Here is a 17210-nt window from a genome sequence, read left to right as displayed (position 1 = left end):
TAAATTTGCCTCTTTGGGAAAATCCAAATCCTCCATCGGGTTTAAAATGGCTTAAAAGACAACAAAGAGCAGTACAGTACATAAATAATAAATTTGCCTCTTGGGTCAAAAGCCAAATCCTCCATTGGGTTTAAAAAATTTAAAACAAATAAAAGGAGAGCAGTTCAGTTCATAAAATAAACTTGCCTCTTGGGGCAATAGCTAAATCCTCGTCAATACTACCATCACCTCGTCATCGATACCGTTTATCAGTTTCTTCGTCAAAGCCTTCCGATCAACAGTCATTGTCAACACCATCGCCTGCATCCGTTGAAGTTGAGCTACACGGCTAGAGTCAGAATACAGACTTTGATTGATTGGTTCTAATTATGCTAATAATGCTATAAATATGAGTCAGTTTTAAAAGTTTTGTATTTCTTGTGGTAGAAAATTATCCGCCCGTTTAAAAATTTGTGGTACTTAGTCAAAGCTAGACAGACTCGCATATACCATACATTCGTTTCCCCTATCACTTGCAAAGGAACAAAAAATACATTTTAATTGTCATATTGATCAAAATAACAAATTACAATGGATTGAAATAATTACTTATGCTCTTAAAGTGACATTATGCTCATTCTTTTATTGCCAAGTGTAACACAATTCTGAAAAGTTCAAAAGATTGACTGTTATATTGGTGATTATCTAAACAGAATATTGGAATATGTTTGAAAAAAATATGAATTTGCTTCAATATAAAATATACTGCCTCATCTTTTTATAAAATGAACGTTACAGTTGAATCAATTCAAGAAGATATTTACAGAAATTTACTTAGGCCACGTAGGATATCTATCGTTCATGCGAAGTAAGGTATCAAATTGAAAGAAATCATTGCAAACTTATTGAAAGAAATAATGGCAAACTTATTTGTCTGTCACCCGTTCACGTCAATATATACCCTCGGATAGCCATAATACCCACTATAAGGGAATTAGATATCATTATGCGACAATCAACGGAAGTTAACTACAGTATAATCCCATTAACTACTCACAATATATTGAATGTGATTAACAATTTAAATAATATTTATAACTGAGTTGTATTGTCTACAACTTCACATATATAAACTTACCAAATTAATAGGAGCAAGGCGCGTTCCGGGCTGCATATGCAATAGAATTATACTGAGCATTTCCATAGGCTATTCCAAGAAATGGATGAGCTGGTACAGTATTGTAAATATTGTGAGAGCCAGGACTGACGCTGACAAATGTACCGATGTAATCACTGTTGCCAAGAACATCTACCCAAGTAGCAGTCATATTAGCGTTATCTAATACAAGGTCATCAGCATAATCTCTCAAGGTGACGACGATGATGTAATTGTTAAAATCGCCAGCTGTAGTGGTTACTGTACTCCACGTGTAATCCGCGTGGTACAATTCGACTGGAGCGCAAATAGATATAGCAGGGTCTCCACCATTTACTCCATCGTTTGTATATGATTTACCGATAGTTTTACTGTAAACAGCCACTTGAATTCCCTTCGAAGCATTCACCCAGGTGTATTGATTTTGAGGAAAATTATGGATATCATATTCGTTCGCTTGAAGAGTGTGATCAACACCGTCCACAGTGTAGATCGTGTTATCTTCGGAGGCAAAAATGCGTACGAAGTCACCAATAACACGTTCTGGTGATGGGAAAGTGATGAAATTCTTTCCCCAGCTTTGTGTTGGGACCAGTTGCTCGACCAAATGATCTGATGTTATTTCAGTATTTGTATCTAGTACGGTTGTTTTGTAGTTTCCACTGAATGCCGAGATGGGAGCTGTTGAAGTTATTCTTGTACCGCTTAGATCACCTAAAGCACTGAATAAATGGAATGTTTGGAATCGATCTATTGTTACTGTCAATGTGTCGCCAGCTGCATAAGTTACCCCTTGGTATGAAAACGAATCTGCATAACTGTTTGATATTTGAAATGACACATCTGTCCCGTCGGTAACAGCAGCTACCATAATTTCAGGAGTATCAACAGAAGAAACGGCCACGTAATCATTGCCTATTGCATCGACGGGGTATGCTACAAAGCCGTCGGTAGAAAACTTTTCTTTATTTACAGCATAAACGGTTATGTCCTCTGTTGAAATAAAGTGTACTCCTAAGCCAGCAATGCTTGTCCCCTCACCACGGATAGTAGCAGGAATATTCAGTGGAGTTATGGTACCCCGACTAACAGTAAGTTGTTGCAACCAGGTGGCGTCAAATAATGGCGTGGTTACATTGACCTATAAAAATACATTATCATGAAAATGTAAAGAACCAAGTTTCTGTGGTGCGATGTATGTGTGCATTAGAAGGAAGATTGTTATTTCCTTGTCTCCACTAGCTTTTTTTTTAAATTACGAGACTTGAAATATCTTTTTTCAAAGATAATTACCCCATTTGATGAAGGTTTAGATCAATTTGTTGCGTTCAAAATTTCAGATCATTTACTCTCTACGTTTTTCAAGAATAATTATTAAAAACCGATCCAAAAATGATCCAAAACTGAGTTGTAACGCTTTTTACTCAAAGCGGACTACTATTTCATCGAAACACGATTTTCAATTTATTCGGAATACATTTCCTAATCATTCTTTTCTTGTTTTGTTAAAATATATGTAAGAAATTCAAATTTTATTTGGTTTTTTTATGCGTTTGGATCTCAGTGTAGTTCTTTTAAGTCTACAGTGACCTGGGGTCTTTAATTTCAGTGACGAAACATACAAAATCTTGAACACTGCTTCAAAAAGGGTTTACAGCTTAACTGAGAAATCTTTTCTCAAATGCTTAAGCGAAATTAACGATTGGTCTTAAAAGTTTAGACCTAAAAACAATTACGCTTTTGGAGAAGAACAATTTATTAATATGAAACCGATGATATACTAGTAACTATTTTTTAATAGATTAAAAACATAAAAGAATATTTTTATCATAAGACCACAAACGTTTTTTGTATTAACATAATTATTTGTATTTATTTAAACAATGAAATATTCGTGTTTTTTTTCAGCTTTAGGTATTCATGATATGTACATATTCTCCGTGTTGCTTTTTTTAGTGCCAAAAATGCCAGATAATTATATATACTTAGAATAAATGAAAAAAAAACAGAAAAAAACCCCAAAACAAATGTAATTTGTGGGCATATATATATTTTAGCTTCAACGTGAAACTTGGGATAAAATGTTGGCTTCACTCAATGTTTGTGCAGACTGGGCATTAATGTTTTGAGTAAATATAGCAATCCATTTGTCTTACCTGTGCATCTACATTTGATGTTGTAGTCATAAAAACTTCGATGTCAAATGATGAGCCGCCAGAATATATTTGGTTGTCCATGAAACAGAGCATAAACTCCTTCCCCATGTTATTAAGGGCTGAAATTAAAACGTCATATATACCTTATCCAAAATGACACTGAACATTAAGCAAGTAATTGTCAATAATTGAAAATATCAATAGAAATAGCTACACTAAACAAGAAGGATCTTAAAAAAGATACTTAACCGTGGTAAACCTAGTTAAAATATTTTGCATTATTTCTAAGTCAGTTCTGTGTGAACAGATTGTTATTTATTACAAAGGACTAATAAGGCCCCAGATAGCATTCTATATGGGACCCATGTGGGGCCCATATGGGCACCTATATGGGTCCCATTTGGGCTGCCCATATGGGCCCCATATAGGAAGTGCAACCGGGTTCCAAATGGGTCCCATCTGGGCAGCCCTTATACTCAATATGGGATTCACATGCGGCCCCATCTGGGCAGCCCATTTACACAATATGGGCCCCACATGGGCAGCCCTTGTACTAAATATGGGTTTCAAATGGGCAGCCCAGATACTTCCATTATGGGTAGATTTTGAATTCCGGGGTAGATCTATTTTCAATTACTTCAATTATAAGTTTGCTGGACGTTAAGATAGCAACCGCTTGCTACAGAGCATGATTCTTGTACTTGCATTAAATACTCAAGTGATGTTTTAACTCATTCTGTTTCCTGGAACAGACAGATTATGCACAAAGCCTATATGATCATGCAAGAAAACAATACACAATGTATATGCTTTAACAATGTAACTTTATTTAGTAATCTCACTTATGGTAAGTGTATATCATATATATACAGGCTCTCAATACATTCTGTGGACGCCTGATGTCAACAAAGAAACCTTTACTTATGTAAATAAACTTAGAAAAGTGTACAATATAAAAATCCGAGTAAACTGTACATATTTGTAAATCCATAGAATTTCATTTTGACTAAATAGTTTTTAATTCAAAAATACAGAAATATTAATTATTATTCAAAAAGTCCTATGTAGTAAATATTACTTTGGTACACTATAAAATAAGCAACATGTAATGGAAAACTGTTTATAATGTACGAACAAAATAATTAAAAAATGCAGTTTTAAACATTAGATACCTTACAGATCACTACAAGGAAAAATGAAACTTATGCTAGACACTGGTAAAAACTTTACAGAAGGTCTTTGGAACTCCAAGAAATATATGTGTATAATGTTTTAAATTTCAGTGAATCAACAGTATGACCCCAAATGTCTTTTAACTTTCTACATTCATAGAAAAAGTATTATACATTTACTGTAATTCATTACAAATTTCTATCTACCAATTACTTTCATTTTCAAATGATATAAATCTACATCAATTAATATAAAAAGTTGTTCATTACAACCATGTATTACACTTTGGTATGGTAGTGCTGAAGAAAAAAAAATGTTATGCAAGCTCGTGAAAAAGTAACAAATATGATAAAACAAAACCTTGGCACAGTTGTAATACTGTTCATAGATGTGTAAACAAAATATTATGCAGCTGATGAAAAAAAATTAATATAATTAACAAAACCTTGGCACGGTTTGTAATACTGTTTATAGACGTGTGGACAAAATATGCAGCTAATGAAAAGTAACAAATATAATACACAAAAATCTTGGCACATTGAAATACTGTTTATAGACATGTAAACAAAATATGCAGCTGATGAAAAGTAAAAAAATAGTTTGTACAAGTTTGTAAAAATCAATAATAATTAAAAATGTGATATTACACAAAGATCAAATTTGTTGTGAAGAAATTCATTAAAAAAATTGTCAGTAAAAATAGTTGGTTTCAGTAATTTCTCCGATATTTTCAAAGTTTCAACAATAAAACAATAAAGATTACAAGAATCATCATTGTAAAGTATTTCAACTTTATTTAAAGGTTAATACCATATCAATACATGTGTTCCTGTAGTGTCAAGTTTTTGACAAGATGTTATAATTGTATTGATCAGTATCAAAAAACATTCCCAAGCATTTAATGTCTTGATTTAAATAGTAAACAATGTATTTTGTTTGTTTGTTTCATTTTACGCCTTTTACGTCATATAGGCGGGTAGTTCCTAACCATCGTTTCTGGAGAGTTACACCAGTACTAGACTACCTTCCTCCGTGCAGTAACAATGTTTAATTAAAAAAAACAACAAAAACAGCATATAGACAACAGAAAAACAGCATATAATGTCAACAACTAACGTAACATAGCAGCAGAATATACTGACTAGAAGGCAAAATTTGACTAGACAAGAATTTTGCATTTTACAAGAAAGACATGCTATGCTGATGACCTCAAACATTAAAATTAGCAAAAAAAAAGTATAACAAGATAAACAAATGAGCCGCTTACTGTAGTTCTGACCCTTATCACATTTAAAAAAATACCTTGATACATATTGACTTTCGATCAGTGGAATAACTTATATGCAGATGAAGTAAAGGTTTTGAAAATTTAAAATAAAAGTCATTTATTTTATGCTTTTGAGTGTATTACTGATGTATCCGTGAAAAATATTTTTTGATAATTTCACAGTGAAATGATTAAAATTTCAAACTTTTCTATGACGAGACTTACTTTTAAAGATTTTATCATCATTCAAATTTTTTGAATTCAATAAATAGTATCATGGCTATTCAACGTTGATTGTCAAACTTATTTTTCAGCCCAAGACTTCCTGTATTTATGAGAAATTGGACTTAAATTCAACTAAAATTGATGTTGACAGTGGTGAAAACAGATTTAATATTAACGTTAATATTGAGGAAATTTCATTAGCATAAAATAAAAAGACACTTTATTTGTTCGTTGTGTAAGATGTAATTTTATATCATTGAAGGAACTTTAAAAAAAAACAGTGTTCTCACGAGCGCATAGCCACTCATGAGAATACTGTTTTTTAAAGCTCTCTTGATGATACAAAATTTTCATCTTACACACAAACAAGCAAATATCCTCTATAAATTTGCATTTTTAAAATTAAAAACATGTCTAGTCACTTCCTTCATTTTCTTCAGGTAAGGTCTCTGACACCTTTCTTTCTTGCTTTCCTTCCCCCATCGCGGTCCCGCCGCGCCTAGCCAGCCACTTTGAAACCTCTATTTCAACATCCTTCCTCGTTGCAGCCTTTGTCGGCAAGTTCCTTTGGACACATTCTACAAAACAAGCATTCTTATCCTTAAAGAATGAAATGAAGGTATTGAAACCATTCAAAGGTCATAAGCCACCTTGTAGCATTTTGAGCAGTATAAATTGGAATATAAACTAATTCTGGTATGTTTTACCAAATATAGATGTTTGTTTCCTGGTTTTACATAGCTTTTAACAATATTTCTGTGATATCGCTGCAGTCAGTTGTAAGCTGAGATCATCTTATCGGTGTATCAGTAAAGAATGTTAAGGTAAGCAAATAACTTGCTTTACAGGAAGGTGATTTCTGTTTATATTATGCATCACAACACAATGCATGGGATCAAAAACCACACAGCATGTAAAATATTCTCTCTTATTAATTTCCATAAAAGCTAGCCAAGCATTTTCCTTCATTAAAGCAATACCCGAAGACACAATAACAAGATCTTGGATAATATATCTATTTTGAAGACACCACTTTGCAAATTTGTAAAAAAATCACTTACTATACAATACTATCAGTATCTAGAGGCCCCATAAACTTTTTCTTCCCCTTCAGCCACTTCAATATTGTACATTCTTGCCAGTTCATTTGACATGGTTTCTTTCATCAAGCGGTCAACAGTTTCCCGTACATCTGCCATACCAAACATTGAGAGAAACTGCACCTTAAATAAAGCAGAACATAAACTTTTTTTAATGTTAATTTTAACACTAGTAAGTGATGGGCTGCAAGTCACCAAATGACAAAAAAATTGTCAACTGGACCTCAAAAACATGATTGCCAAGAAAACTGTTTGGAATAACATATTTAAAGATCTTTCCTCATATATTTACAGCCTAGGACAACACCTTAGTGACTTGTGCCTTTATGTTTGTCCCCTTCACCGAGTGTTATGGGGCACATTATCATTGTTTTTTTTTATACAGGAGTTTATTCAATATCAACAGAATAATTTTTGATAATATAATAACAGCTCAATTCTGGATTTTGTGGGTACTAGTGATTTTCCTGGTATTTTGAAAGCTGCCAGCATTTTGATTAATGAATTAACTGTCTTGTCCTAATTAATAATTAATGTTGAAAACGAGGCCAACTGCCCATGTCTTGTGCTCATGGCTATTATAGCATATATAGATAACATAACTGTGTCAAAATGAATCAAAAAATTAAAACATGCCAGTTTTTAATTCTGAAATTAATGCAGCAAAGTGTTTGTCCACTGTGCAATATTTTCCAACATAAATATAGCAGAATGATTATACATTATCATCAAGTGCTCACCACAGACCATTATGTTATTTCGCTTTTTAGGCCAGTGGATATGGGGTATACTTTTTTCAGTTTACTAATGGAGCAACATACATGACTAACACTATGCTTACCACAGATGAGAGCATTGTCTGATCTCCAGAAGCTCATTGAATGCTTCCATCTGCTCAGGATAACGAATAGGGAATGAGATATCTTTCGGAAGTTGCAGCGGTTGGTCATCTGCTGCTGACCTTAACAGCATTCGCTGGCACCATCCTCTTAATTTCACGATTCTTCTCTCGCATTGTCTCCAAAGACTCGGAGAATCTGTGTAACAGCAGCTGAAACAAGAGCTGTCCGTAAGACAGCGCGCTCGACTTTTTTAGTGCTTGCCTATAATACAAAACATTGACAGTTAAGGGCCATAATTCAAATAAAATCTTTGACAGAATTACCTTCTCCTGGACATGTTTGGGAATCATGATTGTAAAACAAGTATTCCAACTTTCAAATTAATATCTCAAACAGTTCAGTCAAAAAGTGGACTGGTACTAAAAACTTAACCAAGATTCTAAGTCGATAAAAGGCCTTAATTTTTAAAACAAATCCTTGACAGAGTTACCTTCTCTTGCGTACAGATGGGGGGTAATGATGTGAAATAGCATTAAAAGTTTCAAAAGCAATATCTCAAAGGGTTAAGGCAATAAGTGGATTTTACCCATATTCAATGTATTTTCTAAGTCAAAAAGGGGCATAATTCTGTCAAAAACCTTGACAGAGTTATGTCCTCTTGTCTGTTGATGAAGGTCGTGATGGTAAACAAGTATGGTCAGTTTCAAAGCAATACCTCCAATGGTTTTGAAATAAAGTGAGGTGGTACAAAAAACTTAACCAAGATTCTAAGTCGATAAAAGGCCTTAATTTTTAAAACAAATCCTTGACAGAGTTACCTTCTCTTGCGTACAGATGGGGGTAATGATGTGAAATAGCATTAAAAGTTTCAAAGCAATATCTCAAAGGGTTAAGGCAATAAGTGGATTTTACCCATATTCAATGTATTTTCTAAGTCAAAAAGGGGCATAATTCTGTCAAAAACCTTGACAGAGTTATGTCCTCTTGTCTGTTGATGAAGGTCGTGATGGTAAACAAGTATGGTCAGTTTCAAAGCAATACCTCCAATGGTTTTGAAATAAAGTGAGGTGGTACAAAAAACTTAACCAAGATTCTAAGTCGATAAAAAGGCCTTAATTTTTAAAAACAAATCCTTGACAGAGTTACCTTCTCTTGCGTACAGATGGGGGTAATGATGTGAAATAGCATTAAAAGTTTCAAAGCAATATCTCAAAGGGTTAAGGCAATAAGTGGATTTTACCCATATTCAATGTATTTTCTAAGTCAAAAAGGGGCATAATTCTGTCAAAAACCTTGACAGAGTTATGTCCTCTTGTCTGTTGATGAAGGTCGTGATGGTAAACAAGTATGGTCAGTTTCAAAGCAATACCTCCAATGGTTTTTGAAATAAAGTGAGGTGGTACAAAAAACTTAACCAAGCTCAATACACTTTCTAAGTCAAAAAAGGGCCATAATTCTGTCAAAAACCTTGACAGAGTTATGTACTCTTGTCTGTAGATGGAGGTTATGATGGTGAACAAGTATGGTAAGTTTCAAAGCCATACTTGTAATACTTCTGAAATAAAGTGGGGTGGTACGAAAAACTTAACCAAGGTGTGACGCCAACGCTAACGCTAACGCCGACGCCGACGCCGGGGCGAGTAGGATAGCTCCCCTTTTCATAGAAAAGTCGAGCTAAAAAAGGATTCATAATTCTAGGACATATACTTTTAGAGCTATGTGAATGACAAATGAGCCATGTTACGACAAAACCAACATAATGCATTTGCGATCAGCATGGATCCAGACCAGCCTGCGCATCCATGCAGTCTGATCAGGATCCATGCTGTTCGCTTAAAAACCCTATAACAAGTAGAGAAACTGATAGCGAACAGCATGGATCCTGATCAGACTGCGCAGATGCGCAGGCTGGTCTGGATCCATGCTGGTCGCAAACCCATTATGTTGGTTTTGTCATGACCCGGCTCAAATGACAAAAAATCCAGTATTTTAAATTTTTCCTTGGCTTAACAGTAATTAACGCTAAAATCTCAAAAGGATTGTTGAGTGTGCAAGGTCACAAAATGTGAAAATAAAAAATCAAAAAATTAAAATTTAAACATTTTTTTGGGGCTGGGGCATGTAATTGGTGAAAATAAACTTTCTTACTTTTCCGGGGACCGAAATTTTGGGATAACAGTAGTTCGGGCAAGAAATGCGCAAAAATTTCACACCAAAAAAGACTAACACAAGTATCAAAAATTTCTTTTGAAAAATTTTTAAAAAACCTGGGGCCCTCAAAAGTAACTTTCCCTTTTGGGGCCGTTAAACCTAAACCCCACTATTAAACATTTTTTGGACTTTTTTTGAGAATATAACATTAAAAGTTTTCTTAATAAAAAAAATTTTTTTATAGCCGAATTTTTATACTTACGGGCCCAAAACTCCCACGAAGGGGGGTTTTCAGAAGCCCCCTTTGTAGGGGGAAAAACATTTTTCACATAAACTCGGGCCTCCCCCCAATCCCTGTCAAAAAAGCGGGGCGGAAAAGGGAAAAGGCTTTTGACTTTTTGGGGCCTTGTTTTTGGGTCAAAAAATTTTGGTGGCCAACTTCTGTGCCCTTGTCTCTTTCTCTCAGTGCCCTATCCCTTCCCTTTACACCGTTGATCCTTTTTAACAATAAAAATAAAAAATACTTTAATAAAAAATTATTTAATTTTTAAAAACAAGACTTTAAAGGGATTAAAATTCCCAAGTGACAATAAAATAATGACTCAAACCCGGTGAAAACATTACTAGTCTATTTTATACCTTTTTGGGTTGTCCCCGAAATTTTTGTCTACAAATTTTTTAGCACAATGCGTTTTTTTCCCCGATAATTTTCATGAAACGGGAAGGCTAAAAGACTTGGCGGTCCCATTTGGAAGCTTAATACAAACGTGAAAGTGATAAAAGATTTTTTTAATTGTCTGGACAATTGTTTTCACAACGGCCCGGGAAGTGAATCCCTTGCTTGCAGTCTCGAATCTGGAGTTTCTGGCCTTCTCTTAACTTAAAGTATTTTTTAAAGGGGGGTATAATTTACAATTTTTTTCGGTTTTTGACTTTTTAAAGATGAACACAGGTTTAATTATCTATCGAGTCATATTTTTTCTTCCCAGGTCCGGTACTCGTGCATGTGCAACATAGGGCTTGGTTGGTACTTGGAAAAAATACTTGAATTTGTAATAATAAGTATTTGCATTTAATATTTTAAAATGCTTATGAATGAAATATTGTACAAAATGGAAGGGACTTCTAAGGCTAGGAGGGGTCACTGGATTTCAAATGATGGTGTCCCTTTAAAAAAAGGATCCCTTAAAATTTAGTCTAGATAGAAACAATATTATTAAAATGTTAGTGTCGACTCCGTCACAGTTAAGTTATTCAACAATAACAACTATACACATCCATAAGGTCAGCTAAAGTGCCTAATAGTGGGCGTAAATTCTAGAAAATGTCGCAAATTAAACTGACAAAAACTATCGCGAAATTACATGGCAAAGGCAAAAACAAAAAATAAATGACGTTTACACTTACCTACACACACAATAAATGTGTAAGGATATAATATGAAAGGTCGTTATACGAAATCGTCGTTAAATGTTCCGAATTGAAATGAAATATTGTTTTCGTGTACAATTTTACAATTTAACGTTTCAATACACAATTTGATTTTAAGCGGCAGCGGAAATCACGTCTGCGCATGCTCGAAATAAATTTTTCATCAAATGCTGATTTTTATAAATTATTTCTGAATTAAAATAGTCTAAAAACACATTTTAATATTTAGATTATAAAAATTAAAACCAATATAAAAACTAAACAAATTAATTTCTCGCACCTGCTCAGGCATGCTAATATTTATTGGGTTGCCCAAATGGGACCCATATGGGTCCCTCATGGCTTGTATATATGTTAATGCTACGATTTTTATAAAAGATAATACTAATTTATGCCAAGGTGGTCACACAATAGCTCAAAGTAAACAAGTTCTAAAGAAATAAATAAACGAAAAAATCGTTTTTCCTTATAGTGCTGTAATATGGGACCCATATGGGTCCAATATGGGCGTACCCAAATGGACTTGCCCATATTGGTCCCATATAGGTCCAATATGGGCATACCCATATGGGCTTGCCTAGATATAGCCCATATGGGTCCCATATATGCATGTTTGCTGGGCTATTAACATTAAAAATTAAAATTTGATAGTTTGTTCGAATGTGACACTGACTCAATGATTGAACGTTCAAAGTGCTTATTTCAGCTTGAAATGTTAATACATTTTTTTTCGTGGAAAATATTGTTCGATTAATTATTTATTTTTTCATCTTTTCAACAATATAATTTTTGTTCTGATTTGCTATTTACTACTTATAGTTGAAGCAAAATTATCATTTATTTTGACATGTAACTAGTGAAAGTCGATTGCGCCGCTGACATTACTTCAATGTCTTTATTTTTTTAAGTATTTGTGGTGAATCAAATCACATGGTGGAAACCCTCAAAATTTCGTTTTGAAGAGTTTAACCACTTCCACTATGATAAACTTAAAAATATGACCTGTGAATTTTCGTATAATTACTTGCTTATTATTTTATTTGCATCATAGGCCATTTGAATCTTTTTACCGAGAATGCACTGTAGGCATGTTTTTTCCATTCAAATAAGTTTTCGACTGGGTGATCTATGAGCTTTATCTGAAATGATCGCACGCGGTTTTATAGTAAAGGGCGTCTTGGTAGTCTTTTGGCGCTTGTAAGGTGCTTCAAATGACCAATGAAAATCCTACTTTTATTCAGTTCGTTCATCCCTGTGTATTTCACAGGAAGTCAAATTGAAAATCGACCGCTGGAAAGTAAGTTTCCATGAACGGACATCTTCTCTAATGTTGTCCTTACACCATATTCTTGTTATGACGTTGTTCGTTTGGCTGATTCAGAACAACTGATTCAGAAATCAAGTGGGATTTGAAGTCCGCCATTTTAATAAGGAAACACTGGAAATAACTTGTAAATTATCCAGGAAAGCTAGTTAGGTGGACCGACCGCTGAGATAGCACCAAATATGTATTGAACTTGGAGTTAAACCAAACAAAAATCAACTTTTATCATGCCTAAGCTTGCTGTTTAAACAGATGATTTATGGTGAAGATGATATCTTTCATTTACCACTAGCTCACATAAAGCCAGCTTTAAATGATCTCCACTGAGGTAAAAAAACATAAAAGCATAAAATTCTAACATACATCAAAAGAAGCACTTAAAATAGCTAAATCTGCAAAGGGTAAAAAGGGAAAAGTGCTCAGAAATCGATTTATTTCCTATTCTTAGACCGATTGAGTTAAAAACGTTGCAACGTTTTTGATTTTTGGTTTGCACAATAAAACTGATTTTTATGAAAAAAAGCGGGATGAAGAATTGATCTGAAAAAGCACACAAGTTATTTTTCCAGGGCTGCATCTCATAGAAAGGAGATCAGTCTTTAGATCAAAGACAATGTACTTCTGACTTTTATCTTATGACTCTTTTCATTTCTGAATAGCAATGCTGATTGGAATTTACACATTGCTAATTTCAACATCCTTGTATTATTTTTTCTCAGGAGAATGAATTTATTTATAGTCGGCAGATGAACACGTTAATCAAAATGGGTTTAAATAAGTAGTCAGTCCTAAAATTGGTTTTATGGAGTAGGACTTTTTATGAAAATGAGCCCAGGTCTACATAGAATGGTACACAAATCGTGGAAAAATATTTCCAGTCACCTCATATCAAAAAACCTCAGTGGAATCCCTAAAGCATTTTGATTTCTATAATAGAAGAGGAAAATATTAAAAGGCGGCGTAAATCTCTAACTGATGAATTCTATAACATTATTTAAAAAAATAAAGCATGATTTTCACCTACAGCTGGTCGGTTTTTTTGTTAGAAAGTATAAGTAAAACATTTATCTGTTATTCAGTGCTAATGGATTGTAATGCAACCCAATGTATATGAACACTTTTTGATGAAAGTTAAAACTCCAATGTTTATGATTGTTCTAGTGTTTTACAAAATTTTTCCTATATTAAACAAAATAATTTTTAATGACGATACTCGGCTGTGCTTAAGCTAGTTCAAACGATTGCATTACTTTTAACTGTGTTTTGCGTTAAATCATACGCTTGAACTTTCATAATGTTTATACTTTAAATTTTCTTTAAACAAATCACTCTTCTCTCTTCTTTCAATAATATGATTTATATTTTATGAATTTCTTAAATTACTTGTGGAAGAAGCACAGAAGCAAAAATGATCAAATCTGTGTCGCTTTAAAAGCCACACATTGTACTGTAGGCGTTTTTGAAATAAAATGTCATGAAAAGATAAAATTTTACCACAGACGCGTACATTTATATGGAACTAGATGATTTATACATGTCTTGTCCGACAAAAAAACCCCATTTAAGTAAAGTATTTGCAAAGTTTAACCTGCTGTGAATGTTTTATTTTGTAAATATTGACTTAAATTATAAACACACCCGTTAACTGGTTGAAAGTAGACCATTTGGTTGCGGGTAGAACAATTGTTCCCTTGGTAAGTATTTTTTCACTCTCATTTATTTTTAACTTTACATGAATATGCTTCCTCTGGCCTCTTCTGGCTCATGTACATTTTTATTAATTTAATTTTTTGCCCCAGGAAAGAATTTCGTGACCGTAAACTTGTCATCACATAGGTATGTTTGCACACCCATGCAGTTTGATAAGAATCTATGCTGTTGGTCGCTCTATATTTGTATGTTTGATATCGCAAATTTTAAGTCTTGGAATGAACTGTTCCATATTCAAATACTTGGTTTTATTTTTAAGTAACTTTGTAGATTTGTCCAGTATGTTGTAAAGATTTTGTTGTAAAGTTATGTATAGTCTCTTATAACTCATTTATGAGTGGCATTTATGTACAATGTCGTAGGTTTTATATTTGTATTGTTTTAATATTGTACATGATGATGATACTTTAATAAACTATCTTATCTTATTCAAAGCTCGAAAATTGATTTAAACAAATGCAACAAGTTTTGTTTGTTTGTTGTTTGTCATTTTTACGGCGCACCAACTTAGTTTAGGTCAAAACAGGCGCCGAAACAGGAAAGATTATTTTGGCTAACCTCGAGTGTTACAAATTTTAAGCAACACCAGCCGTCAAAACCACCTCACCTGCTGGAGCTAAGTGATGGATAAATTCAGTAAATATTAAATAGACTTTAAGAATTTTAGCACATTTTAGAACTTACCTGCATTAACTCCGCCCCCGAGCAGCAGGAAACCAATCAGAAACAAACACCTCATATTGGCCTGAAATAATTAGAACGAAATTTGAAACTTTTAATTTGGGAATGTATACAATTAAAATAGATATGCATACAAATGTGCCGAAATAAGTGATAAATAAAATTCAGAAGTAATATTCAAATATGTTAAAGGGACTCCACTGAGGTTTTTTGACATGATGGAACTAAAAATATTTTTTTCCAGATAAATGTACCATTTGATGTAGGTTTAGACCATTTATCTTTGTGCAAAATTTCAGAGCACTTCGTTTTTCCAGAATAATTATTCAATATGAAAAGCGTTTAAACGCTTTTCACCCAAATCGGGCTAACACAAGCATAAAAATACGATTTTCAAAGTATATTTCTTAACTATCTTCGCATATACATTTGTATTTCTGTTTAAAGTGCCCCAGCTCATTTATGTAAGAAATTCAAATGTTATGTGCTTGGCTTTTCAACCTCAGTGGAGTCCCTTTAAGAATATTTAAAAACAAACTGAACAAGAAACAATAACCCTTATTTTATTTTTATTTTTTGCTTTCCATTTTTAAGTCTGTGCAATACATAGATTATATAATTATAATCTAATTAAAATGTCATGATAATTATAAAATGAGCACTTATGTGACAAACTATAAACTATTTTGGAAGCAAAATCATACTGAATAAAAAAATATATAAGCATATTCGCAACTGCAGACTCGAATGTGAAACACCCAATATAACCATTACTCAACTCGGATTCATTTCCGCTTTTTCATAACGGTATAACATAGCGGCCCTCCAAATATTATTTATTTCTAAAGAGTTCCACTACATTTTACCTCTGTTGAGCAACCACTCTAGGCAACAAAATGCATTTCTCTGTAAAGGTTATACTGTATATTTTAATTAAATACAAAATATGATTATTAAATAACTTGTGCAACATTTGTTACCACTGCATACGAATAATGTATTATGTTGACGTTATCTTGTTCATTTTTTAATACAATACAGTTTGCTTTAAAACAAAAATAAAATAAAAAATAAAAAAAAAAAACACAAACTCAAAACACACACCAAAACACGTGTTTATGATGTTAGCAATAAAATGGACTTCTCCCTTATTAAGGGTGATCATAATCAGGTTTTTAACTTTGAATATTCTTCTGTTGCCACGTTGTAATCGGTAAAGTGGTCTTACACTGAATTCGGAAGGCATGGATTCGAGACACGAAGGGTATTGTACTAATAGATTATCCTTTAGAATTGTTTACTGTGTATGAAATGTTTTAAGGTCCACCTCGGACTCCTGTCATTCATTTCCAAAGAGAAGTTGATACTGTGAGAAACACTGGTTTCGTTAAATTCCCTCCGCTATAATAAAAGCGGCGTTAAACCCAATATTAAAAATAATAAGAAGATATAAAACATAAAATGCATGGTTCATTATTTTCATAGGCTCTACATAGCACTGCATTATGTGCAGACAAAAAACGAGCTTCTCCCACAACCATAATCACACAAATTGAGAATCCTACATAATCCCCTTCAATACAAGGGAATCTGTATTTGATATGCAAAATTCTCCGCTTCTGAACATACAAAATAAATCAACGGATCTTTCGCCTCTAATCGAGAAATGATCGCGGCTTCAGGTCGCCTCAAAGATGCGCTAGTAAACGTATACCGCGAGTCAGCTAGTTTAAAATAAATAAGAATATCTGTAATTATGTCAAATACGTGAGAAATTAAAGCAATAGCATGAGAGCGTGATTCCTGCTTTAAATCTGAGTCTCACGCTTAGTGCAGGGTATTTAGCTGCGAGAGAAAATAGAATAACTGATGGCTGTTAATAAATAAATTTTTATACGTGTAGAAAATTTTGAATTAAATGTCTGCTACATTTTATAATATAATTAAGACTACAAGTGAATAATGACTTACGTACAAATCGTTGTTACTTCCAGTTGATCATACATTTTTGAAAC

At 33.3% G+C, this 17210-nt stretch overlaps 1 protein-coding gene and 1 long non-coding RNA gene across 2 annotated transcripts; one reads left to right on the top strand and one right to left on the bottom strand.

The window, feature by feature from the left end:
• Nucleotides 1–1121: 1121 nt before the first annotated feature.
• On the bottom strand, nt 1122–15262 carry LOC132733107 (IgGFc-binding protein-like). Its single transcript, XM_060719703.1, has 3 exons — nt 15199–15262; nt 3292–3410; nt 1122–2276 (listed from the first exon to the last, which is right to left on the bottom strand). Exons 1-3 carry the CDS (start codon nt 15251–15253, stop codon nt 1122–1124), a joined length of 1329 nt encoding a protein of 442 aa, XP_060575686.1. The 5' UTR covers nt 15254–15262.
• LOC132733108 (uncharacterized) lies at nt 8084–9593 on the top strand. Its single transcript, XR_009626131.1, has 2 exons — nt 8084–8965; nt 9295–9593. It is a non-coding gene; the product is annotated as an uncharacterized LOC132733108 (long non-coding RNA).
• Nucleotides 15263–17210: the final 1948 nt, after the last annotated feature.

This window comes from Ruditapes philippinarum, unplaced genomic scaffold (assembly GCF_026571515.1).
Source record: "Ruditapes philippinarum isolate M1 unplaced genomic scaffold, ASM2657151v2 ctg3126_1_1_1_1, whole genome shotgun sequence".
NCBI lineage: Eukaryota > Metazoa > Mollusca > Bivalvia > Venerida > Veneridae > Ruditapes > Ruditapes philippinarum.
Note: the sequence above shows the minus strand (reverse complement) of the source record. Positions and strands in the feature narration are given on the sequence as shown.

Bases quoted from the DNA above. Each gene is read 5' to 3' on its own strand.
- LOC132733107 (XM_060719703.1), bottom strand. From the start codon at position 15,253: ATGAGGTGTTTGTTTCTGATTGGTTTCCTGCTGCTCGGGGGCGGAGTT. The intron at 3,411-15,198 runs GTAAGTTCTAAA...TTTTAATTTCAG, and splicing joins CGGGGGCGGAGTTAATGCAG to CCCTTAATAACATGGGGAAG. The intron at 2,277-3,291 runs GTAAGACAAATG...GTATTTTTATAG, and splicing joins CATCAAATGTAGATGCACAG to GTCAATGTAACCACGCCATT.